Raw genomic sequence first — 26,299 nt, forward strand, 5'->3', positions numbered from 1 at the left:
CACTGAGCCTCAAGGTGTCTTGGCTGAAGGCTAACCTAGGCCACCTTGGGAAGGAGCAAACAGGGGTCAGCCACCCACTCAGACTCCCGAAAGACAGGCTAATGTGAACTTCCAAGATGTAGCAGCAGCCGTGGATAGCCAGGCCTCCCTCTCTCTGGCTTACGTTCCTCCTCCATAGCCCAGAATCAAGACCTGTGAGAATCAAGGACTCACGCACAGTGACGCACAAGCAAACAGTGGGGACACTCTGGCCTGGTGCTGGACATGTCCCTGGGTTAGTGACGGGAGGAAGCAGCATCCTGGAATGGAGAGCGGTCCTGCTGTTAATGGCTTTTTGTCCAGGACACAAAGCAAGGTGCTAATGTCCCACAAAGCCACTGCAATTCAAACAATGGCTAAGAGTTCCAGAGCACTGTGGGAGCCCGTTCTCGGGTTCCTCGTGGCTTTACCCAGCAGGTCCGCATAGAGGATGATTAGGACCACGGGCCTGAGTGCAAGTGTCTGGGATGGTCTGCACTTGGCTGTGCTGGGGGAGGAGGTCTTTTGCGCCACCCCTTGGCGTCTCTATAAAAACCCTGGGGCAGAGACAGTCGGGGGCCGTTGGAAAAGGTTCCAGGCCTTCTTGAGGCTATCCTTTATTTTCTATCTGTTTATCTCCGCAAGATTCTGCACAATAAATCCTTCTATCTAATATTTCTTGCTGCTCGCACTCAAGAAAACTCTGGGGAACTGTGGGGGTGGTTGGGTAAACGCCCCACAGAGCACAATGGAGACAAGACCCAGAATCTATTATTGTCTTAGAGAAACAACCCCATGCCCTTGATCAGTGGGTTTTTATTACTCATTTGCAGCATGGGGGATGGAACCCAGGGCCTTACACATACTGGGCGAGTGTTCTACCTGAGCCCCATCCCCGGACCCAGTTTATAGGGCGTTTTCCACACACACGGCCCCACCAGCCCGCCCTGTTTATCAAGTTCTGACTTTCTAGGCCCGACATTTTGGTGAAGGGGGTTTCTCTTCGGAGGCGAGTGTGTATGGCTGTTTTTCTCAGGCTCTTGCTGGGCTTTCGGGTGCGGGGTGAGGAAGCCAGGCGCACTGCCTGCTTACGAGTTCTTCTGCGGCACTTTGACCGTGACCTGTGGAGGAAGGGTTGGGAGAAGCACTTATTCCTCACACCTGGCAAGTGCCAACGGGTCCCCTTGGCGACAACAGCCCCGTCTTCTCTCTCCCATCTCCTTGGCGGCAGGCTGTCCACCTCTGAGGGAGATCACACCCTGTCTCCTTCCTAGATGCTCACCCAAGGCCCTAGGGGACATCTGGCAGCATCTGGAGGCCCTTTCCTGGGGTTTGGGTACAATCGTAGTTTAGTAGAACCTGGTAAGTTGAGGCGAGGGAGCTGCAGCACCCACCACTGTACAACCTCCATCCACCCCACCCCCACCCCCCCCCACACGGAGCCAGCTTCCCACAGCGGAATGCTGAGGAGGAGGCCAAGGCCGCATCCACAGGATTGGCAGCAGAGAAGGGCCCGAATAGCCCACAGCTGTGTCTCAGCTTGTAGCCAGGTGTTACAAAGTGTTCTAACATTTGGCTCTTCCTCCATTATGTTATTTTGCATCCACCTCCTTTACGTTAAAAGATGAGCATTTTGAGCTGGGCGGTGGTGGCGCATGCCTTTAATCCCAGCACTCGGGAGGCAGAGCCAGGTGGATCTCTGTGAGTTCGAGGCCAGCCTGGTCTCCAAAGTGAGTTCCAGGAAAGGTGCAAAACTACACAGAGAAACCCTGTCTCGAAAAACCAAAAAAAAAAAAAAAAAAAAAAAAAAGATGAGCATTTCCCATATACCTGCGACAAGCCATTTAAAAAAGGATCTGCATTCCACGGTTGGAAAAGAGACGCTGGGCACTGGGGTCACACCTGACTTTTCTTCTCGAAGAACCTGTATCCACAGCACTGCCACCCTCTGGGGCTACGTTCCTGAGAGTAGATCTGGACAAGGGTGCCTGCTCACGCTCCTTACTGGAAGCCACCTTGCTGCCTCCACCCACTGGGGTCCTGCCTTCTCTCGGGCTAATTCCCTGGCGAATTACTGCCTGGGCCTGGCCAGGGTAAGACCCTAGAGCCTGTGCCTAACCTCTCCTGTGACTTCTCTGGCTTCAATGAGAAACGTTAACAAGTACTGAGGCCCCGGGCCGGGTGAGGCCAGGCCGCAGGTACCCACACGCACTTACCGTCTTCACTTCTGTGTAGGCCTGCAGGCCATACTCCCCCAGCTCCCTGCCGCTCCCCGACATCTTATAGCCGCCAAATGGGGACTGGGCGCCAAACACATCATAGCAGTTGACCCTGTTATTGGAGATGAGAACACAGAGGTCGCTGTGAGGGACTGCGGGCCCTCCCAGGTTCCACAATCTTATACGGAAAATGGAGATATAGGACATGGAGGAGGCTAGTGCAGGTCATGTGACACTCTGGTGTCATCCTTGTCCCTGCAGATGTGATCACAGAAGGTCACCAACACAACACATTACACGCCAGCTTCCAATTTCAATGGGTCATCTTGGCTAACAGGGGCTAGGCTTTCTCTGTCTCTTTTAAGTGAAAAATTATTAACATTTAAATGAAAATTTAGCATTTAAAAGCACGAGGCTAAGGGCGGTGACATGGGTTGTCACATGGGTGAAGATCAGCTACCAAGCCTGGCAGCCAAGTTCAGTTCCTGGGACCCACATGACAGAAGGACCTCCCCCACACACTGTGCATCCCTGTACATACACATAATTTGTACATAAGTACACACAGGCATGTGCACACATGCACATACACATGCTTAAAAAAATGTTTTTTAAAGAAGGGCCTAGCTTTGTGGTTTGTGTCATATTCAGAGTCCTGGTGAGCCCTTATGTGCTGGGGAATATTATTTTAAGGTGTGTTACTTTTGTTTATGTTTCATATGTTTAACTCTGTGAAACTGTGTCACTGTGCCTGTCTAAAACTCCTGATGGTCTAATAAAGAACTGAATGGCGAATAGCAAGGCAGGAGAGAGAGCTAGGCAAGGCTGACAGGCAGAGAGAATATATAGAAGGAGAAATCTGGGAGAAGAAAGAAGGAGCCAGAGAAGGAGGAGGTCTCCAGGGGCCAGCCATCCAGCTACACAGCAAGCCACAGGGTAAGAGTAAGGTTTGCAGAAGTAAGAGAACGTGAAAAGCCCAGAGGCAAAAGGTAGATGGGATAATTTAAGATAAGAAAAGCTTGGCTAGAAACAAGCCAAGCTAAGGCCAGGCATTCATAAGGAAGAATAAGCCTGTATGTGTGATTTATTTGGGAGCTGGGTGGTGGGCTCCTCAAAAGAGCAAAAAAAAAAAAAAAAGAAAAAAAACCAACACTTATGACTGTCTAACTCCCAATTATTCGTAACACCATAAAAAGAAACACTGCACCCCATTACTGATCTCTTCTGGCCCCTCCCCTCCAGACCCAGCATCCATGCATGGAGAACCCTCCTGGGCAGTCAGTCTATGGCCTGTAGTGCCTGGTCTATCACTTAGCATCATGTTACTAAGGTTACCCACACTCCAGCATGCACCAGGACTCCATTCCCACTTTCCTCTATGGACAGGCCGCCTTCTGTCTGTCCATCCACCTACTCACAGACATTTGAGTCCTTGCTACCTGTCGGCTGCCATGTCATGTGTGCGCACGTTCCTGTGAGAATGTTTTCTTCTCTATTGGCTCATATCACAGCGCTATGCTCTTGCTGTTAAGGGGCAACGGTGCCCATCACAGGAGTATGGGCTTCTCTGGACACAGCCACCTATGATGAACTCCCACCACCCCGCCGGAGCTGAGGACCGAACCCAGGGCCTTGTGCTTGCTAAGCAAGCGCTCTACCACTGAGCTAAATCCCCAGCCCCTATGATGAACTTTTTGGGGGACTGCCAGAGCGTGTTTCACAGAAACTGACCATGTCTCTTCCCACCAGGTAAGTTGAAGATGCTGATGTCTACACAGCCCAGTCCACATTTGTTCTTTTTCTAATCCTAACCATGGTGAAGGAGCTGAGCAACCGTGTACGCCTGGGCTCCCACAGCTGGGGAAGGTGGCTAGTCTCTGACTTAAGGAGTACCTGCTCTGGAGATTGGGGGGGTTACCCTTCTCTGGGAGAGGATATGGCTGGACAGCTCCTGGTCTAGTGCCCTAAGGTTCCAGAAGACGCTGCGCTGGGGGATATTTTACTGGGTTGAGGGGTAGCTGCTACTGGGAGGCTCTGGGAGGCTCTTACCACACAGTGCCAGCCTGGAGGGCTTGGGACAGGTAATTGGCCTTATCCAGGTCCTTCGTGAAGACAGCGGCTGCCAGCCCATACTTAGAATCATTGGCTCTGCCCACGACCTCCTCTATGGTCTTGAATTTGAGGATCTGCATCACTGGTCCAAAGATCTGGAAGGGGAGGGCAGACAGAGAAGGCCAGAAGTGACTGCTCCGCACCTCCAGGGCTGACAGGTAGCAGCGGGTGGCAGACAGTGGACAGTGTCGAGCCTGCGACCTGACCTAGCCAGTCCAGAACTACAGTGGCCTCCAAGCTCACGAAACACAAAGGAAGAGGAATGGTTAAGGACGGGCCGCCTCCTGGGCAGCCTGTGCTTCGTGCACAGTCATCTTACTTCTGAACAGCCCCACAGAGCACAGGATATGTTAGCACGAGAACTTAGCATAGAGGATTTAAGAGCAGCTCCCATCAAGTTTAACCCAGGCACAAGGCACAGACTGGCCGCTGAGCAAGCGCCCGTAAAATGGCCTCTGGTTGCTCTTGCTCTTCCCAGCAGTTTCCAAAACAGGCCACTTCTTCGAGTAACTCCAGCTCCTCTGATGGAGCGTGCAATTCAGAAACCAAGACCTAGGTGCAAGGCATGTTACAGCAGGGTATGCTACTGCAAGGCATGCTGCTGCAAGGCATGCTACTGCAGCTGTCACCACCACTTCAGGTCCGCCCCGGAGACCAGTGAGAACCGGCTGGAACTGGCCATCGTGACCATCTGACTGTCACATAACCAGAACATACATGGAGCTGGAACAGAGGGGCCTGACGGAGAGCCGCAGAGAGATAAAGGGAAGCGACAGTTTGCAGTGAATGGGGAGGAGGAAAACAGAGTCCTATTCCCCACCGAGAGGAACTAGGTCTCCACAAAGAAATGGCCGATTCCGAGTGGGACAGGGAACAGAAGGGTGAAGAGGACGCCCATGAGCCTCAGAGTTGTGACGGAGACTACAGAAAGGTGTCACAGGCCTCTGGAGGGCAAGCACAGGCACTCTCTCGACCTTCCAGAACATTCTCACTAGCATGTAAAAAGGTGGCGCTATGCTGTTCTGCGTGCAGCCTGGGGGTTTAACCCAGCTGGTACAAGTGTAGGGGGCATGGCAGAGCTATCGTGTTGGGTGGAGAGTCACCCACGGACCTCATCCAATGTCTTTCGTGGGTCAAAACTATGAAAAGGGCCAGATGAGCCCATTCCTAGATTCATGACACCCAGGGGCCAGAATCCCTGTGGGCTAGACTGTGGGATCTAACAGTCTCCCAATGGTGGGAAACCCCTGGAAACTTAAGGGGAGAGTGGCGTGTCAGAATCACACTGCAAATAACTTCTCTAGGCAAGGAGGGGACTCAAAACCAGAGTTTGGGGCACAGTCAAGACACTAGACCAAATCACCCACTTCTCCTCCCTGCTAAGAGCAGCCTCCAGGACACGGCCGAGCTGCTAACCTCCTCCTTGGCAATGGTCATGCCGTCTTTCACGTCTCCGAACACGGTCGGCTGGATGAAGTAGCCACGGTCAGCGGCGGGGCCTCCGCCACACAGCAGCTTCGCTCCCTCTTGTTGTCCGGACTTGATGTAGCCGAGGATCTTCTTAAACTGAGTCTCGTCCACCTAGGGGAGAAGCCCAGAGTGACGGAGAAGCTAGAGCCAGCCTTTCCCTGGCTGGAGAACATGAAGCCACAGGTAAGCCAGGAAAGGGAGCAAGGTCTTGAAGAACCAAGATCCGAAGAGAAAACACCCGGGGTCAGAAATATAACACCCAAGAGAGATCCCAAATCCTTTACCACCAGAGAGAGGCACGTCACACCCAATGTTTTTCTCTTTAAACTCTGAGATTAGCAAAATGAAAACACAACCCACAGGGGCTTAGGGAATGGCTCGGTAGCGGGTGTCATGGGCAGGTGTGGTGGCCATTCTCCTGCCAAGGTCTATGAACCCTCCAGAATGTGAGACTCGAAAAGCAGCTGGGGTCTCAATGCTTACTCCAAGAGGACACACAGCTGGTACCCAGCAGAGAAAACAAACCCAGCCTCACCGACTCGGAGCCATGCCCCTTTGGCTTCGCCGTGCCAGCCTTGGACTGCAGGCCCAGCTGTCGTTGGCGGGCTTACCTGCGGCCCCTGCTCGGTCCGGCTGTCAAAGGGGTTCCCGACCACCCGAGACTTGGCCCGGGCAACGCTGCGCTCCACGAATTCATTGTACACGTCCTCCTGCACGAAGGTCCGGGAGCCGGCACAGCAACACTGGCCTTGGTTGAAGAACAGGGCAAAGTGGGCCTGCTCCACAGCCCAGTCCACTGTGGGGAGGGGGGACAGCGGACAGAGAGGCGACGTGAGAAGAGGCCGCTAACCCCGGCACTGTTCACCCACACAAACCGCGCACCCCGGCAGGGCTGGTGCCCGCTGGGGGCCAGGGCCTGGTCAGGATAAAATGGAGCCTTCCTCCCTGTGTGGAGGCTGGTAACTGAGAAAGAGAAGAGAAGAAGTGTTCCCAGAGAGGGCTGGAGAGGATGCGCTGAGGGACGGTGGCCTAGTGGCCTGTGGGGACGGGTGGCGCTAGAGTAGGGAGAGGTCAACGTCAGACCACATGGACTCCCCCCCCCCCCAAATCTGTCATGCTGGAGTCTGGGCCCTTCCCTGCAGCCCCGTCACCTACTGTCAGCATCTGACATGATGATGTTGGGGCTCTTTCCCCCCAGCTCCAGGGTCACTCTCTTGAGGTTGCTGCTCCCTGCGGCAACCTGGATTAGGTGACCAACCTGTGGGGACACAGACACATGGGCGGCCTTTATTTAGCAGGGGAAGAAAACTTAACTGCTCCTCCCCACAGGGAGTCACCAAATCCCCAGAGACCTGAAGAGTGCACCTCCCATGATGACAGTAACTAACTGGGCTGGGGCTTGGGGAGTCAGTCCTCCTGATGCCCTCACAGGCTAGTATGGTTTAGAGATGAAGGGGGCGGAGGCTCGGAGTGGGCAAGGCACACGACCAGTCACCCGGGTGGTCAACGGGGAGTCAGGACCCAGTCAAACTATGATGTGGCCTCCTTCCCAGCTGAGTGTTGTCCCCAGCGTGCTGTGGACCCTGTGAGGGCCAGGATAGGGTGCTTCTCACCTCCACACACCCAGAGCCTGGCCCAAAGCTGGCCCTACACTCATCTCTGCAAGGAGGTCAACGGCCCTTTGAGACTCAACAGTGCCTCTGCCCGAGGGCAAGTTCTGTGTGGAAGGGCCTGGTAGGTACAGTTGTTTAAAAATCACTTGTTACAGCCGGGCGGTGGTGGCACACGCCTTTAGTCCCAGCACTTGGGAGGCAGAGCCAGGTGGATCTCTGTGAGTTCGAGGCCAGCCTGGTCTGCAGAGCAAGATTTAGAACAGGCACCAAAGCTACACAGAGAAACCCTGTCTCGAAAAACCAAAAAAAACCCTCAAAAACCAAAAAAAAAAAAAAAAAGAAAGAAAATCACTTGTTATACTAACCAGTGTCCTCTCATGGAAGTCTGAGTTTTCCAGGGTGGAACCTGCTGCTTACCTTTGGAAAGAAATATGTTCCTGCTCCCAAGGACAGTGTATGCAAGGACTCTCTTGGGTCTCAGTTTGTCCCTGGCTCTCCAGCATGGAGTAGCCCAATAACCACCCTGGTCCTCACTCATTCGCTCACTGTTCACTCTTCCTAAGCGGACGTGGTTTCGCGGGCCCTGGCTGGAAGCCTGGGAGCCAGCTCGGTTCTCACCACTTTACCCACGGGGGCTGGAGACTCAAGGAGACGTCAGGGTTTGGATGTGAAATGTCCCCCACTGGCTCTCAAGTTTGAACATTTAGTCTCCCAGCTGGTGGCAGTGCTCTGGGAGGTTGTGGGACCTTGGGGAGTGGGAAGGGTGCAGATGGAGGAAGTGTGGCTCATTCTGGGGAGGTCAGAACTGAGCAGCACTTCCGGTCTTGGTTCCCTAGTCTGCCCAGACCCGGGCAAGCACCCTCAAGCTGCTGCCCCGCCCCTCCCCCGTGACAGATGCCGGCGGAGCGATAATCCGTCCTTCCCTTAATTTGCTTCTGGTCAGTTCTTGGTCACAACCAAAAGACAACTAACCCAAGCTGGGCGTGGTGGCGGTATAGACTTTTAGTCCCTGCATTCGGGAGACAGAGGCAGATGGATCTCTGTGAGCTCAAGGCCAGCCTGGTCTGCATAGCCAGGGATGTGTAGAGAACCTGCCTCAAATGAATGAATGAATGAACAAATGAATGAATGAATGGGGAAAAAAAAAAACCAGAAACCTAATACACCAAGGCTGCACAGCAAATCCGTGCTGCTCTGAGGCACAACTCCAAACCCCATGCCCTGCCTGTCTCTGCCAGATAGACACTGTCCTGGTTTTGGTTAATATTGCTGTTTTCTTTCTTTCTTTTTTTCTTTTCTTTTATTTATTTATTTATTTATTTTTGAGACAGGATCTTATTGTGTAGCTGTGACAGTCTTGGGTCTCACTCTGTAGACCAGGCTGGCCTCGAACTCACAGAGATCCACCTGTCTCTGCCTCCCGAGTGCTGGGACTAAAGGCATGTACCATCATGCCTGGCTTTTTTTTTAATTTTTTTTGAGGCAGGGTCTCACGTAGCTGAGCTGAGGTTTCCTTTAGCTCCTGATTCTCTTGCACCCACCTCCTGAGTGCTGAGGTTAAAGGCAACATCCTGGTCTGAAAGGGAATGAACAGGACCCTTGGACACCCGGGGGTCCACTAGGGATACAACAGCTAAGCCTGGACCGGCCCCTGGGCTTTCTGAAGCCAGCTAGTCTTGGCCTCCTTATTCCATAGGCCTGCTGACCCTCCCAACAGTATCCAGAGAGGCCAGCAGACCACAGAGGACACAGTCCTGTTCTGCCCTCTGGCACACATGTGCGGGCTATCGTTTGGGTGACCGGGAGGCATGTTCTGGGACAGAACCCGACACCTCTGAAGGGAGCAGCCACTGAAGAGGGAAGCCTGAGCCACCATGCCGCAAATCTGAGACACCTTACCTCAGTGGAGCCTGTGAATGCCACTTTGTCCACATCCTCATGGGAAGCGATGGCGGCCCCGGCGGTTGGGCCGAATCCAGGGACAATATTGACCACACCCGGGGGGAAGCCTGCCTGTAGGGGAAGCCAGGAGACCTGAAGTCAGCCTGCTGCTCCCAGGGCCTTGACCCAGAAAACACCCCCTTCCCCAAGAGTGACCCGGGACACGTGCAAATGAAAGCCACTCTATAGGGCATGAGCCGCCCTATAGGGACAAGGAGCCTGGCCGTAGAGTGCCCTGTGGAGCTGACGGTTCTAGAAGAACCCTTCAGAAAGGGTTGTACCACAGGCCCCAGGGTGGCAGACAGTAGCAGGTTAAGGTACTGAGGACTGAGCTCTCCTCTGGTTAAGGTACTGAGGACTGAGTTTTCCTCTGGTTAAGGTACTGAGGACTAAGTTCTCCTCAGATTAAGGTACTGAGGACTGAGTTCTCCTCTGGTTAAGGTACTGAGGACTGAGTTCTCCTCAGATTAAGGTACTGAGGACTGAGTTCCCCTCTGGTTCAGGAGCAAGCCACGCTACAAGACATTTAGAGGTCACGGCAGAAGCAGGCCACACACCTCCTTGATCAAGTTGGCCACGTAGAGTGCTGTGAGCGGTGTCTGCTCAGCGACCTTCATCACAACCACGTTTCCAGTCGCCAAGGCCGGGCCCAGTTTCCACGCTTGCATCAGGAGCGGGAAGTTCCACTGTAAAAAACAACAGCCACCCACCACAGGTCCTCCTCAGAGAGATGGAGCAGGTGGCAGGAAGGGCCACTCCTGAGGGCCCCTACTATTTTACCACGGGCTTGGAGGATGGTTGAGGCAGGTGACTGATAGGGACAGTGGCTTTAACTTATTGGTACCTTGGGTACTAGGTACCATGTGAGTCCCTAATCATTTTTTCCCCATAATCAATAGCCTGCCACTGTTCAGATGGAGACCCGAGCCTTAGAAGGGATAAATGATTTCGCCGGCCCAGACTTAAACCCGTCCCGGGAGACTTGCTGGAGCCCATGTTCTCAGCCAACACCCAGTCACCTTCCGATGCCACCTGCAGAACCCCACTCTGCAATGAGCGTGGCTGGCCCCCAGGTTCACCCCCTAACTTTGACTTCCAGAGGGTCTGGCACACACCGGAATGATCTGCCCACACACGCCCACAGGCTCGTGGCGGGTGTAGCTGAAGAAGTCGCCATCGATAGGAATGGTTTTCCCGTGGTACTTATCAGCCCAGCCAGCGTAATAGCTAAAAGAAGAAAAATCCAAGCGTTAGCCGGTATCTAGCCTGCACTAAAAGAAGGAAAATCCAAGTGTTAGTTGGTGTCTAGCCTGCCACTACCTGGCAGAGGAGAGAGGCCCTAGACGGCACTGATAACCATCCTGGCATTTGGTTTATTCCCAGAGAGAAGTGGATGACCACCAGGACATGGGGACCCCACTCTCCATAATAAACTTCGGAGCCTCAGAACTACTTGTGACGATCCTGACGAACACCAGGTCCCCGGCCAGGGCCTGCTTCCCACCTATTCAGCACACCCCTCTGGGGACTCAGTCTTTCAACTAAGCACCTAGGTTTATTTCCATGTGTCTGCTGTGCCAGCCCAGCACTGGAAGATCATAGGTCTGACCTAGTGGAGGAGGGCAGACCCATCAAAGGCCAGCACTTCCCCGACTGGCCTGGCCTCATGAAGGTCATTATCACGATCACGGGGACATGGGTGACAGGAAAGCCCCATGGTTGGGGAACAGCCAGTGTGTGTTCATGTCGTGTCATGGTCAAGCCTTTGGGGAAGGAAGGAAGAGGAAAGATTCAGGATGAGGCGAGGCGGCTTGTAGAAGGAGGATTCCTGAAGTGTGCAGGGCCTGCCAAAGCTGACCAGCCTCAGCATGTCTGAAACTTTTGATTGGAAAATCCTTTGTTGTGGGGGCCTGTTCTGTGGGTCTCAGGATGGTCAGGAGTGTCCCTGGCTTCTCACTCTGCACCAGATGCCAGCAGCGATTCCCTGACAGTGACGAGACCCGCCTCTGGAAGTGCTCCATGTCCCCCTGCTGTGGAGGACAACTCCCGCCATTCGGGCACTGTTTCCCCCTGCCAGCCACTGTCGGCACCACGGTCTGTTCACGTGACCCGTGGCTGGTCAGACTCAACGCAAGCAGGTTGCAGGCCCTCCCCCAGGACACTGGCATTCGGTCTAAGGGATGGCACCATGAAGGTTGGCCCGGAAGAAGCCACGAGTAGCAAGATAAGAGAAAATAAGGGACATGGCCTTTGTTACTGTCTACAACGGGCAAATCCCAAGGGCAAATTAGCCCCCACTCCTCAGTCAGTAAGATGTTTATGATCGGACTAAACTCAAAGCAGGAGAGAAACAGGAAATCAAGAGACTGCCTGGCAAGCCTCCAGCCGGTCCAAGCGACTAGAAGCAGACAGTAAAGAGCAGGACAGAACAAGGCTGCCAGAAACCAGGCCAACCAAAGACCGATGCATCAGATCCCTCAGATAAACGGCCAGTTCCAAGGACACAGAAATGATCAGGCACAGCTCAAGACAGAGTCTTGGGGGTCTCACAGAGGTTTCCTAGTGAGATCTGAGCTTGCTTTACACAGCAGGGCTGCATTAGGGGATGGCTTGACCACGTGCGTGGTCACCAGGTGTCTGGGATGGTCTGCACTAGCCTGTGCTGGGGGGAGGTCTTTTGCTCCATCCCTTGGCATTCCTATAAAAGCCCTTTAGAAGAGACAGAAGGGGCTGGTGGGTTTTGACCCAGGCCCTCCCGAGGCTAGCCTATGTTTCTAAGTGTCTCTCTCCTCTATATTTCTATCTAAATATTTCTCACTCCTCCCTCCTCAAGAGTACCCTGGGGGAAAAAGTGGGAGCTGGTCTCCCTCAACAGAGGAGAAACTAAGAGGAATAAATCTGACCATCGGTTGACACTAGGGGACCTTCTCACAAGAAGGAACCTAAACAGAGGTTCCAGTCCCTGTAAGCCTTCTGCATCCTTCTAAATTTCTACCTCCCAATATCACTCCCTCCCTTTTCTCGATGGCCAGAACAAAGAACAGGAGCCCATACCGGAGGCATTTCAGGACCATGTCCAAATCCACCAGGTAGGAGATGATGTAAGGCTTGCCATTGTCCAGGGTCTCCAGGGCCTGATGAGAGAGCAAGGTTGGCAGAGACACGTTGGCGCAGGAATGAAGGGAAGCAAGGTGACCAGTGACATGGGGGTCTGAACTGACAGGGACGGGTGGAGGCTCAGGGTGAGAGTCTCCACTGGACCACTGCCCCAGCCTCTCCCAAGGCAGGGAGAGGAGAGGAGGGCATGAGGAAGGAGCCGGCTTCATTCCCCTCACAGACATTATTAAGTTCTGTCCTCTACCAGATGCAGCTGGAGGGAATATAGAGAAGAGCAGAGAGCCTTCGGGGCAAAGAGATCGGAGGCACAGACTGTCTGTCACACATGGTAAACATGCTAGGAAGAAAACCAGTCTCCCTCGTTCCGTCTCGGAAACTCCAACTAAGACTAACCCTGAAGGCTGGGGAGGGGGCAGACTGGACACATGGGGATGAAGTGATGAGACCCAGGAGGAGGGGGACAGTATGGGCAAAGGTCCCAGGGCTCCAAGAAGTTTGGCTGTCAAAAAGTGAAGGGGAAGTAGGGAGGCCTCAGCCCGTGAGGGGCACAGCCTGGCTTGCCTCGGACAGTGGAGCCCAGCCATGTTGAGGCCTTCACCCTAAGGTTATAACAGAATGCCGTGGTGCACCCGGACAGTTCACTCTGGCTACCACCGTAGAGAAAGGGGTTGCCTTCGAGTTCTTCCAACAGAGTGGCCAGGCACCATGCAGAGGGGCCCAGGGGAGGTGACCAGCCCTGGGGATCACTGGGAAGGCCTGTGCAAGAGGAACAGTCTTCTTCCTCTCCCTCTCAAAGTCTTAGATCTTAGCCACAGCCATCAAATCGGGACAGACACTGAGGCTCCTCTGGTTAGTGACAGGTAGACCCCCAAAGTGTCCACCCATCAGATGCCATTATGATCTAGGACCAGCAAGGCCTCTGGATGATCAGGGGATGCTATGAGTCTCTTCAGCCGTGGGAAGTGAGGGAAAGAGGCCTGAGGACTCACCGCCAAGTAGGTCCGGTCCCGCTCAATGAGATCAGCCAATCGGTACAACAGCCGGCCCCGGTCGGATGCATCCATGCGGCGCCAGGGCGAGCCCAGCTGGAAGGCTGCCCTTGCAGCCTTCACGGCCTTGTCCACATCCTCCTGTGAAAGAGTCACCTGGGAGCTCAGACCTCAGCAGTGAATGCCTTCCAGTATTGTGCACCCCACTGCCGAGCACATAATAGGCCAATCAGTATGGGCCAGTGCTGGAAACCGCCCCAACACAGTCCTCTGGGGTCCTGAACTTCAGCTGCAAACATAGACCTCATCAGAGGATGTGGTGGGAAGGAGACTCCCAGCCATTCGAAGTGAGACCCCCCCATGAATCAATCCTTAGAAAGGGACCCTGTTTCTGTGCCCCACAGAAGCATGTCTAGTCAAAGGCACCAATCCTTCTGGGGTTCCCCAACAGCTTCAGGAAGTGGGGCAGCGCAGCACGGCCCACACAGGGGGGTGTGAACTGGGAGGTGGGTACGGGCTTTCATTTAGAATAAGCACATCTATCATCAGGACACTCCATAAACCAGAAAAACATAGTAGGTCTCACCAAAGGAGGCCTGGACATAAAGGAAAGGACCATCTCAAAGCGGAGGCCAAAAGCAGCCACGACCTTGTTTTAATGCTGAGTTATTAAAAAATACTCTAATTTTGTGTTTTGTCCCATTTTGTTTTCCTCAGGAGGGAGTCTCATGTAGCCCAGGCCGGCTTACAACTTGCTATGTAGCCAAGGATGACTTCATACTTCTGATCTCTTGCTTCGCCTAGCTAATGCTAAGATTAGAGGTGTGTACCACTGTGCCCAGCTTAGAGTCTTGTTTTTAAAGTTCCATACTTCCTCCAGTTACATAACTAAAAAAAAAAAAACGACACCAGAACTATTTATCTCAGCAGACCAGAATTCTACGCCATCCTCTCCACCTTCCTCCCTGTCCTTCTACTCCAGATCTATAAAGGAAACAGTTGTTCAGTGTTTCCCGATTTACCTGCCAACCCACACAGCAGAAATTAGAAAGTCCAGCAGCAGCCAGGCAGTGGTGGCGCCCGCCTTTAATCTCAGCACTGGGAGGCAGAAGCAGGCCTGTGTGTTCGAGTCCAGCCTGGTCTACAGAGTAAGTTCCAGGACAGTCAGAGTTACACACAGAAACCCTGTCTGGGGGTTGCGGGGAGAGAGAGAAAGCAAGCCCAGTCGCCACGCTAATGTAATGGAGACTGTCTCGGATTCATATCACAAATGTCAAATGTGGTTTTTGAGTTAGGAAAGTGAAACACCTATGTGGTCACATTTCAGTCATATAAAAACATAAAGCAACAACTGTGTGCTGTGTGGTAGCACATAACCTGTAACCTCTGCACTTGAGGCACGGTTGGGAAAACTGACACACGTTCCGGGCTAGCCTGGGCTACGGAATGAGACCCTACCCAAGAAACAAACAAAGCCAGTCTGCGCCGACAGAAGTCACCAGGCCTCACCTTGCCCCCTTCTGCAACCTGGCAGATGACCTCTCCCGTGGACGGGTTGACGGTGGGGAACGTCTTCTTGCTGACGGCGTCATGCCACTCGTTGTTAATGAAGATCTGCAACGAGAATGGAAAAATGCTCTCAGGTCCAGCTCTCAACTCTACTGACCACCTCAAGGAAAAGAAAACTCAGAACAAACATGGAGAAGACGAGGAGACAAAGATCAGCATCAGAGGGCCGAGGATTCCAGGTTAAAGGCACAAACCCAGAAACATCCAAGCTAGACAGCCCACTGACCTGAGTAAACCACCTGACCTTAGTGAGTTGGTATCTTTGCAGAACAGTGAGAATGCTCCCAGTGTATCAGTCACCTACGGCTGCGTAACAAACACCCCCAAAAACTAAAGACCATTTCTTCAGAGCTGTGCCCAGGGGGTGGGCTCAGCGTGTGACTGCAGTGTAGGAGTCACCTGGGCAGGATGACCAAGGCGGTTCTTCCCTCACTCGTCTAGCACCATGTGGCTACTTGGCTTCCTGAGGGCATGGCAGACCCAGATTAGTCAGATGTCTGGGGGCAGCTGGCCTGCCCAGGGAGTGTAGCCCTGGCTGTCCTGGAACTTGATTGTAGACCAGGCTGGCCTCAAACTCACAGAGCTCCACCTGCCTCTGCTCCACAGTGCTGGGATAAAAGGCGTGCACCACCATGCCCAGCTAGCCATCTTTATTCTAGACTGCACAAGGGATGGACGACTCTTCTCAGGGTATCGACTCATCTCTGCAGCACACACTGTGAATTACTTCCGGGTCAGGCACTGTCCCGGGGAGGGGACAGTGGCCCAGTTCAGTGATCCAGGACGTAGGCTGAAGGCAGAATTTGGATTGAAGACTTAAGACATTTCTGTTCCTGGCTTTGTCCCCAGGGTCAAGGACTTCTGTGATTCCAGCCTTCTTCCTCACCTCCAGAGTGGAGACCATTGCAATTCCCTTCCCTAAGGTGGCATGCCCTGGCACCAGTCTGGCATGGGGCAGGTGCCCATGCTGACTGCAATGGGTAGTGATTAGGAATCCCGGGAGGCCTAATTTTCTGCACCATTTACATGTTGTTCTCACTGCAGAGCCAAGCTGCTCGAACCTGGCAAGATATGTGTAAGCATGAACTAGACAGTCAAGCTATGCTCGTGTGGTTTCATATCCACTGATACTCATCTTTAATTAATTTGTCACTTTAATCCTAGACCTGTTGTCATTCCCAGTGAGGGACTTGGGTGTGAGGCTCAGACTGGAAACCTTAATACCTCAGAGCTGGGCTCCAGGCCACCTGTGTCATGCCAAGTTGGGCCCCCGGGCATGGTATGACCTCTCCCTCTTCTTCCTGGTTCCTATGAAGCAAGGGGAAGCGAGGACCTGAGGTCACACAGAGGAGGACTTGGGGTTGGATTTGGGGTGGCACAGGCTCAGGGATCCCTCCATGGCAAGGTGGCACAGGTAGGAGCTAGGGAAGGCACTGGAGGGTCAGGCTGCAGGGTCTCCCTACTGCCCGCTGCTCCTTGTCTACGCTCCATAACCTACGTCTTCAGGCACAGTCGTCAGCACCAGCACTAGGTGAATTCCGTCTGCTTCACCGTACACAGGAGGCCACCGGGCCTCGGGGAAGGCTGGCCCTGGGTTCACATTCACACAGCAGTGCGAGCCAGGACTTAAACCCAAGCTTGAGGATGCCAAGGCCCCATTACCTGCCTACTTCCAACTACAGTCTCCAGCCACAGCCCAGGTCTGCCTGCAAGGTCAGAACACTCGTCCCCAAAGGGGTTCCTTTAAAAGCTAAGCATGGAGGCTCATGTGTATAACCCTTAGAAGGCTGAGGCAGGAGGAGCGCCTCGAGACCAGCATAGGGCATATAGCGAAACCCAGTCTCACAAAGTCATAATCAAAAAAACAAACAACAAACACCCATTACCACCTTCCTGTTTTCCTCGCTGCCCCACCACTTGATTCCGAATGTTGCAAAGAGCGAAGCCCAAAGTGAGGCAGTCATGGGCTGGAGTCCAGCCCTCCTCACACTGGGAAACGGGCAAATGAGTCTCAGAAGTTTGACCCAACACCTCTGGGGGCTGTGGAAGATGTCTCCGAGACAACAGGTGTGCAGTTCCTTGCCAGGAGCTAGCCACAGGCTGTCTCTTGTCTCAGCCCTAGATGGCACAGCCATCTACAGCTAAAGATCATAGACCCAGAGTCACCCAGCTTCTCGGCTCTCCCCGCATGACAGATACTCCATGAATCTACCCTGAAAAGGCTCCCATCAACAGTCTGCAAACATCAGGAAGCCAGAGAGAGAGAGAGAGAGAGAGGGAGGGAGGGGGTGGGCTGGTCAGACCAGGTGGACACCTAGCACATGTCCCTCCCCCCAGACACTCTGTGCACGGTCCCTGTGTTGAAAGGCCAAGTCTGGAATATGCTGTGTCATTTTTCCGGTCTGTCAGAATGAGTGTTCAACAATCTGTCCTTCCTTCTTAGCTGGTGAAATAAATTCCTGAGCTCAGGGTTCTCATTTCCTCCCCGCTACCCCACCCCCCATCATCCCACCCCAAACACTGATAGGGAGTCACGGGGGGAGGGCACTCTCACACAGTCCTGCTTTCAGAAGAACGCCTTCAGAACCACAAAAGGGCAGAGTCCAGGCCAAAACTCCACTCACTTCTAACCCTCCTGGCCCCACACCAAGGCCTGCCTTACATAACATGCTCAATCCCGTCATCATGGCGGAGGGGAGGTTCCTCCTGGCTCCCACTTCCTCTTCATATTTCTAGAACACATGGGTCAGGAGGTGACATTCTGAATCTGAAGCAAAATCAAAACAGTGTCTACGTCTGTCGCCAGGGCTTCGGAGTCACTCCCCCAACATCCTGTAAGCTCTAGTAGCAAGCCAGAGCCTCTACCTGGTGTCAGACATGGGGCAAAACAGCAAAGCCTTGGTTCCTAGGAGCTGAAGTCCTGAGGAGGGGGGCCCAGTGGACAAGCACAGGCTATGAAACCAGGGGGGCAATGAGAGGCCCCATTAAAGGGGACCTGAAGAAAAGGGGGCCCAAAGAGTTAGGTGTTGGTAGCACATGCCCTTAATCCCAGCACAAACGCAAAGAGTAAATATTAAAGAAAACTAGGCTAGATGTGTTGGCGCATACCTTTAATCCCAGCACTCGGGAGGCAGAGGTAGGAAGATCTCGGAAGATCTCTGTGAGTTCAAGGCCAGCCTGGTCTACATAGTGATACCCTGTCTCCAAAAAAAAAAAAAAAAAAAAAAAAAAAAGGAGAAAGACTTGAGGTTGCCTGACAAAAGGGGAGCTGGAGGGGAGACCTGAAGGGTGACAGCTGAAAGAGTTTGGGGGCGCCGGGCCGCAGTGGTGCACGCCTTTAACTCCAGCACTCGGGAGGCAGAGCCAGGCGGATCTCTGTGAGTTCGAGGCCAGCCTAGTCTACAGAGCGAGATCCAGGACAGGCACCAAAGCGACATGGAGAAACCGTCTCAAAAAAAAACAAAAACAAAAGAATAAAAAGAAGAGTTTGGGGGCAAAGAACAAGGACAGGGCAGTGGGTTCAAAACTCCACTCGCTGGAGTTACTTACTGGGGTGCAAGGAGCCTGCAGTGAGCTGGAGCCCTTACCAGACACCACAGGCCTGGGGACAGGAGCCTTTCCGATTGGTAACTGCTCTGCCTTGGGCCTCATTCCACAGGCAGGGAGCTGAGGCACCGTAAGCAACACTCCTCAGTACAGATCGTTTAAGAGGGCCATGCTCCCGACTGTAGTGTAGCCAACACCAATCTCCGGGCCAGAGTTTCTGTGAAGCCAGCTGACAGACAGCAGGAGCCTTCTCGGCCATTTGCAAATGGAGGCCAGGTAGCCATGGTAGTGGCCTTGGGATGAAAGATGTAGGAGCTATAGCTAGGTTTGCCAGGGCTGTGAGCAGGATGGGTGGATCCTGGGATCTCAGGCCTGACAGAAGACAGATTATTCCAGACGCATTATATACAAGCAGTCACCATATGCCCTGGGGCCAATGAAAGACTAATTATATTAATTAGTAGCTGTGACCTGCAGAAGCGGGGAACTTATAGAAAGAATTCCAAATTGGTTGTTTTTGTTTTGTTTTCGAGACAGGATTTCTCCGTGTTGCCCTGGCTGTCCTGGAGCTCACCCTGTAAACCAGGCTGGCCTTGAACTCAGAGGTCTGCCTGCCTCTGCCTCTCCTCGGCTTTTTGGTTTTTTTGTTTTGTTTTGTTTTTGTTAGTTGTTTTTATTAACTGTATGTGCATGCCAATGTATGTGTGTCATGGTCAGAGGACAACTTTAGGGAGTGGGTTCTCTCCTTCCACCATGTGGGTTCTGAGGATTGAATTCAGGTCATCAGGCTCGGCCACAATTTACCCCCTGAGCCATCTCACTGGCTCCGAGTTTGTTTTGTTTTGAAACTAAAAGAGCCGACAATTTCATTTTCACATTCCACAACATAAATGAAACTTGCGCTTTCTGGTCCCACCCCCTTCTGGAACTGTCTTTAACAGAAAGGAGAGTGAATCTTCCTCCTCACAAAATGATATCAAGAGCCTCCATGCCCTTAGCTGTCAGTGAACACGGCCACGGGACAAGCAGAGGCCTCATTGGCACACGGGTCTCTCAAGGGTGGTCTCATTTCCAGTGGCAGGCACTATCAGCATCGTCCCAGGAGGGAGAGGGCCATCAATGGGAGCACAGGTATGCCAGCAAGGAGGACCCAGGAGGTGAATCATGGCCCCTGCAGGAGAAGCAGAGGAGCTGGAGATGCCTTTCCTCCATCAGAAGCAGCCACCGTGTGGGGAGTCGGGGTGTTAGCCTGCTCTTCCATCTACTTCTGAACAGTGGTCTTGGTGTTTCCCAACACAGCAGGGTATCTGCCTCACACATGGAGACTCCAGGGAGACATGCAGCTCCAAGGAAACCTGGGCACGCAGTTCTGCAGGTGGATGGCTGCCCGGTTCCCCGAGGCATATAGCCAGCACCATCCTGGGCATCCCTTTCGGGTCCTGATGTGTGAAAGAATGAGGAATGTCTCCTAGGAGACCCATGACTCATTCCGGAGCGCCTCACTTCCCACGTGTGTGATTCCAAAGAGCATTTGGTTTGGGGAATTCTTCTGGCTCTTTCTCTGTCTTCTTGCTTCGCTTTTTATTTTTATTTTTTGAGATAGTCTGTATGTAGCCTAGGCTGGCCCCAAACTCACAATCCTCTTGTCTCAGCCTCTTGAGCGCCATCATGCCCGGCACATATCAGCCATGCTCAATCTCGCCCACATTTCCTTACTCTGCCCCAGGCCCTCCCTTAAGCTATAATCAAACCCCAGGGTTCATAGCCTGGGGCAAGCGCTCATCTTGTTTTTTTTTTAATGGCAGTTATGGAACCAATCCAGTGGGCAACTCATGCTATCTTTTTGTATTGCAAGAGTCCATGGGGTCAAGTGCAGATAAACACAGAATGCCACACACATCCACACTCTTACCATCCAGAACTTCCTAGGGTTAGCTGGTGGTCAAGGCTAAGGGGAGCCAACCTCACCCCTCCGAGACTTCCCTGAGCTGTTCTGGCTCTTGACCTCAGCGCCCCCCTGCTCTGCCTGCCCCCCAGGACCTGTGCTTTTTGTATTGCAATCCTGTCACCACTGAGTGTGGGGGTTAGTTCTATTTTGGAACCTTTGCTAGGATATCGAGGTTTTAATTTGTCCCTGTGCTTAACAATGGGCAATTCTCTCACCGTGACCCCCGACCCCGGCCCATCCACCACCACCTCCCCACCTGTTGTTACATTCTGTTCATGTCAACTCCCAGGTACTTTACACTGGGTCCCCAGGGAGTGACCCTATCTCTGGCTCCTTCGGTATGAATCTACAGCCACTTCCATAAACAGCAACCATTTGCAAATTCAGTATTTACTCAAGGGCAGTTCCTTGCCAAGCTCGATGCCAGTGCCAGGAATACAGATTGGGACACAAATTTGTATTGGTGGCTCCTCCCCGCTGATTCCTAAGGTTTTGATCTAACACTTCCTTATCTATTTATTAGATCAGAGGGTCTAATTGTGAGATAGCACATGTGTGTTGAAGCTAGGCAGAGCTGAGAGCTAAGCCTGGTTTCAAACCTACAGCCTAAGGCCCTCCCGAGCACCGGTTCTTACCTGTGGTGCAGGGACAGCAACAGTAATTGACTGCCTTACAGAAGAGCAGACTGATCCAGGCTGTGGTGGCGCACACCTTTAATCCTGGCACTCGGGAGGCAGAGCCAAGTGGATCTCTGTGAGTTCGAGGCCAGCCTGGTCTACAGAGTGAGTACCAGGACAGCTAAGACAGAGAAACTGTCTTGGGGAGAAAAAAATAAAAAATAAAAACAAACAAACAAACAAAATACAGCAGATAGGAAGATTCAGGAAATAGCCCTCAGTCCAGGGCCAGATAGGCAGTAAGGGGGTCAGCAACTGGGGTTGTTACTAGACCAGGCATTTCGACAGATGCATCACCACAAAATTATTTCACTGCTACTTCATAACTGTAATTTTGCTACTGTTACAAATCACAATGCAAATAATCTTTTTGAAGCCAGAGGTTCGAGAAAGGGGTCCAGACCTACAGGTTGAGAACCACTGCCCTGGACCATATTCCCTCCAGTCTACTGGTGCATACCATACATGGTGAAGTGTTCAGAGGCAAGGCTTGGTTTGTGCAGTTTTAATTGGTTTAATATACTTTGTACTACAAAGAATGCAGGCCGCCACCCCCCCTCTTTGAAGCACAGTCTTTGGGGTCCAGTATTCAGAGACCCAGCCGACTCTGCAAACTATGCACATGCAGGCTGGTCCTTTCCTGCAGCTGGGGCAGAGGGGTCCATCTTTAAGTGTTGCCTAGGTGAACTCTGACAAGCAGCTTCTTCAAAGGGCCTGTGAAATGTTTCCAGTGAATTCCCACCTAGCTATTCTTTCTATACTCAGGGTGCATCAGTGTAACAAGTGAGAAAACTCCCAGGGACTAGTGAGGTGGCTCAGTGGTTAAGAGTCCTGGCTGTTCTTGCAGAGGATCCCGGTTCAATTCCAGCACCCACATGGTGACTCATGACCATCCATCACTCCAGTTCCAGGGGATCTCATGCCCTCTTCTGACCTCAGACACCAGGTAGGCACATGCACACAGATACACATGCAGGTAAAGCACTCATACATGTAAAATAAACAATGAATCTAAAGAAAAATTCTGTAGGGAGGCCTTCTCTAGTTCCCTTCCTGCTGGTTAGTTCTCCTTGATTCCTAGGTGTTGGGTTAGGAGGCTAAAAACAAGAACCTCAGCTTTTTTTTGGGGCGGGGGGTGGTTTTGAGACAAGGTTTCCCTGTGAAACAGTCCTAGCTATCTATCTTGGAACTCCCTCTGTAGACCAGGCTGGCCTCGAACTCACAGAGATCCTCCTGCCTCTGCCTCCTGAGTGCTGGGATTAAAGGTGTGTGCCCGGGCTAGTTCATTCTCTTAAATATAAACCCCAAATTCATCAGCACTTACATAACAAAAGGCTGATGCCAGTGCTCTGCCACTGAGCCACGCCCCTAGCCTGGAAAGGAGTTTATCACCATTGTGCTTGTAGGCTCAGCAACAGCTCCATGGTCCAAGCTCATATACAGTTGAAATAAATGTTTAAGGCCGTGGTGAGGGCTGAGGAGCACCCCATTTTGTCCTCACAACAACCATACAACGTGCGTGGGATTATTATCCCATTTTGCAGCTGTGGCCACTGAGGCCCAGACTTGACCCTGCACGTATGTCCCAGCTTTGTTCCACGCTGCACTTTTCACTTAGGTCTCCACCTTCCAACTCGTGAGCATCCTATGGGCAGGAGATCTAGAATGTTGTTAGCTGGTCCTGGAGGGCTTAGGAAGCATCTGGTGGATGAGTGACGCATCCCATTAACAGGGGCATGGCTAGGAGTTAAATCTGAGGTGGTATCGCACATCCCTTTGTTACCGTTTTTTTCCGTTTGTGACAGGTTTTTCCTATAACCCAGGCTGACTTCAAACTCACTCTGTAGCTGATAATCACCTTGACTTTCTGAGTCTCCTGCCTCCACCTGAATGCCTCCTCCTTGAATGCTGGGATTGCAAAAGCTCACGCCACCACACCTGGGTTATGCATTGCTGGGACTCAGACCCGGGGCCCCATGCATGGCCAGCAAGAACTCTACCAACTGAGCTCACCCCCAGTCTCAGACTCTTTTAGTTGTTTTTGAGGCAGGGGGTAGGCAGAATTTTCTGTCCCTCCTTGAACTCCTGGTCCTCCTGCCTCTACTTCCCAAGTGCTGGGATTAAAGGTGCCAGCATCATACCTGGTTTCCACATTCATTACTGTTACTGGCACATAGAACTGGTGAGGATGATGCCGGGCGTCAGTGGCACACTTGGGAGGCAGATCCAGGCGGATCTCTGTGAGTTTGAGGCCAGCCTGGTCGAGAGAGAGAGAGAGAGAGAGAGAGAGAGAGAGAGAGAGAGAGAGAGAGAGAGAGAGAAATCGAGATCCAGGACAGGCACCAAAACTACACAGAGAAACCCTGTCTCGAAAAACCAAAATAAATAAATAAATAAATAAATAAAAGAATTGGTAAGGATGAGCAGTGGCCCCAGATGAAGGCAAACATACACCCTTGGTGTTGGAGTTACTTTTCTAGACCTTAACTGTTCTCCAAGTCAGCAAGGAAATAATTAAATGTGAAAACTAGTTTCATTGTCAGAGGTATAGATTTCAGTTCCTGAAATCCGTAATTAACATGTGGGTAAAATGTGGCTCGTTTGGAAGCCACGCCACAGATTCCTTCTTGGGAAGCCAAAGTCACCTAAAGTCTTCATCACTTACCCAGCAAGTTACCTACCCTAGGGTCCTTCCCAGGACAAGAGGCAAGAGGGCACCAGGAAGATGGGCCCAACCTCACTCAAGCAGTGTTGGTTAGGCAAGAAAGTGAGGACGTGACCCCATCCAGATGGGACCCAAGAAGCTTGAAGAGTAACATCCCCCGGGGATGCCCAGGCCCTGCAGGTGCCCTTGGAAGCAAGCCCAGTGTCTGCAGAAGCAACCTTGAGGCCATACTGGCAGCTCCTTGGGGCAAGTGGCCCTAGTAACTGCCATAGAGATATCCAGAAGCACAAAACAGACAAAACCCAGAGCTGCTGCTTCCAAGTCCTGGTGTCCCTGGCGGCAGGGTCTGCAATAAAGCCACACAGCTAACGCCTAGCAATTTCTAGAGTTCCCCCCAGGTACTGCCCTAGGGCAGAGAGCTCGTGTTCTCAAAAAAACTTAAAAGCAGCTGAGTGTACTGGCTGAGAAAGATAAGACAAGCGTAGTGTTCAGCTTGACAGAGTTTAGGGATGAGAGTGGCAGGTAGCCAGCATGCTGTATCCCACACAAGCTCATAAAAGCAAAGAACCAACCAAGGCCACATGTCTTAACAGTGCTCTTGCTGGGTGCACAATAAGGTGCTCAGTTGTTAATCAGTTAATGGCATGCAGTCCTATAACGAACGTGCACCATTCTTGTGATCTAAAAAAAAAAAACCAAAAAAAAACCCGCGGTAAAATGAAAAAGGCAGCCACCACCGGGGAGAATTCACTCCACTCCCCCAACCCACACTCCGAACCGAATCAAGCCTGGGCACTTGCTAGGACCTGAGACTCTGTGCCCTGCCCCCTAGAGGAAGGGAAGCCATCGATCAGGTGCCTCCTCTTGTGGTCATTTTGAATCTCTTTGATGTTCCGATCCTGCAAGTTCAAGGCCAGCCTGGGCCATTTGGTAAGACCCTGTCTCCCAAAGAAAAAGTAGAGGGGGGCTGAAGGGCTGAGGGTGTAGTTAGGTGGTAGGCTTGTCTGGCTTGTGCAAGTCCAAAGTGGAGTGGTAATGGCTGAAGCAAGCAGTCGGCGAATTCCGGGCCAGCCTGGGCTACAAAATGAGGTCCTGTCTCAAAATAACACGCTAAGACTGCCCTGACTGCCTTCCCATTCCAAAGAGGGCAGTCAAGTCCCACTTGTTGCACAAACAAACGGAATACTTTACAACCTGTTTCTTTTTATGTGATGCCAGACTTTCCCAAAACTCAAAAAGCTAAGGCAACAAACGTTCCAAAGTCCTGGTTGGGTAAGAGCGGTCACAGGGGGGGTTCCTGACCCAGCTTTTCCTTCTGAACCCTGGCCCAGGTCTGCGGGAGTCGGGTAGGGAAGAATGGGAGGTATCGCAGAGAGGGGCTGGGACGCCTGGGCCTTCTGGGGGGGGACCCAGGACCACGCGGGCAGGGACCCAGGACCACCGCGGCTGCACCGATGGGGGATAGAGGCCCACGAATGTCCCGGGCCGAGGGGATACGCGCTGCGGCCATATAGGCGGGGGAAGGCCATGCGCAAAGATCGCCGGGCGGGGAAACTGAGGGCGCCGTTGTCCCGCTCGGTCCCGCCCAGGGGCCTGCAGAGAAGATCGCGTCTCACCTGGTTGCAGAAGACCTCGGGCTGCTGGTTGGGGGACGGCACGGCGCTGGTGGCCGCGGCGGACAGCAGGCGGCTCAGGAGCGGCCCGCGGCGGGCGGTGGTGAGTGCGGCGCGCAGCATGCTGAACGGAGCTGGACGGAGCGGAGCTGGACGGAGCCGAACTGCGCAGAGCCGAGCCGAGAGGAGCCTGGACCAGCCCGGGCGAGTGCAAAGCTGTAGACCCACTCCCTCGCCTCCGCCCCCCGCGGCCGCCAATGGGCGGAGGCGAAACGAGGGCGGGGCCGGAGAGCCCCAGCCCCCAATGGCCTGCAGGGCGCGACCCTGGCTCTACAGGCCGAGTCAGAGATGGAGCGGTGCAGAAAACACACGGGAGCTGCCTGAGAAAGCCCTGCCAGCTCCTACAGACGTCCCTGACTCCCATCTGTGCAGACGCGGCAGGGAAGAGAGGATTTCAGGAACGGGATTATTCCGACAACCTGGGACTGGGCACTAGGGGTGCAGGAGGGCATTGGCTAGAAAGGGACGCGAACGCCTGGCCACCCGTGTGCCTTTCAACCAGAGGAAGGTTGCAATGGGCAAAGGACATGGTGAGGAGCCTGGCAGGGGCTCTGGGCTGTGCAAAGAGAAGTGTTTTGAAACAGGAACCCCGAAAATGGGCGGAGCCCTTGGAAGCCGAGGCCCGGACCGTTTCTGAAGCACCAGGCCCGAGAGCTTCGCCCTACTCTGATGACTCGCAGTATATGGTCGCCGGCGCTTTGGGAGAGAAATCCCAGTGACTAGACAAGGGTCCTGGGCGCGT

General features: G+C 53.0%; 1 protein-coding gene across 1 annotated transcript; it reads right to left on the reverse strand.

The window, feature by feature from the left end:
• Window positions 1-818: 818 nt before the first annotated feature.
• Window positions 819-25,708, reverse strand: Aldh2 (aldehyde dehydrogenase 2 family member). Its single transcript, XM_059249070.1, has 13 exons — window positions 25,501-25,708; window positions 14,989-15,093; window positions 13,480-13,620; window positions 12,428-12,507; window positions 10,489-10,600; window positions 9,931-10,059; window positions 9,332-9,445; window positions 6,975-7,077; window positions 6,431-6,615; window positions 5,766-5,930; window positions 4,287-4,444; window positions 2,235-2,349; window positions 819-1,139 (listed from the first exon to the last, which is right to left on the reverse strand). Exons 1-13 carry the CDS (start codon window positions 25,618-25,620, stop codon window positions 1,107-1,109), a joined length of 1,560 nt encoding a protein of 519 aa, XP_059105053.1. The 5' UTR covers window positions 25,621-25,708; the 3' UTR covers window positions 819-1,106.
• Window positions 25,709-26,299: the final 591 nt, after the last annotated feature.

The sequence above is a fragment of the Peromyscus eremicus genome, chromosome 23 (assembly GCF_949786415.1).
Source record: "Peromyscus eremicus chromosome 23, PerEre_H2_v1, whole genome shotgun sequence".
NCBI lineage: Eukaryota > Metazoa > Chordata > Mammalia > Rodentia > Cricetidae > Peromyscus > Peromyscus eremicus.

Coding starts and splice junctions, on each gene's coding strand:
- Aldh2 (XM_059249070.1), bottom strand. CDS start 25,620: ATGCTGCGCGCCGCACTCACCACCGCCCGCCGCGGGCCGCTCCTGAGC. Junction 12,508..13,479: donor GGGACCGGACCTACTTGGCG/GTGAGTCCTCAG, acceptor CTCTCTCATCAG/GCCCTGGAGACCCTGGACAA. Junction 4,445..5,765: donor TGACCATTGCCAAGGAGGAG/GTTAGCAGCTCG, acceptor CTCCCCTTCCAG/ATCTTTGGACCAGTGATGCA.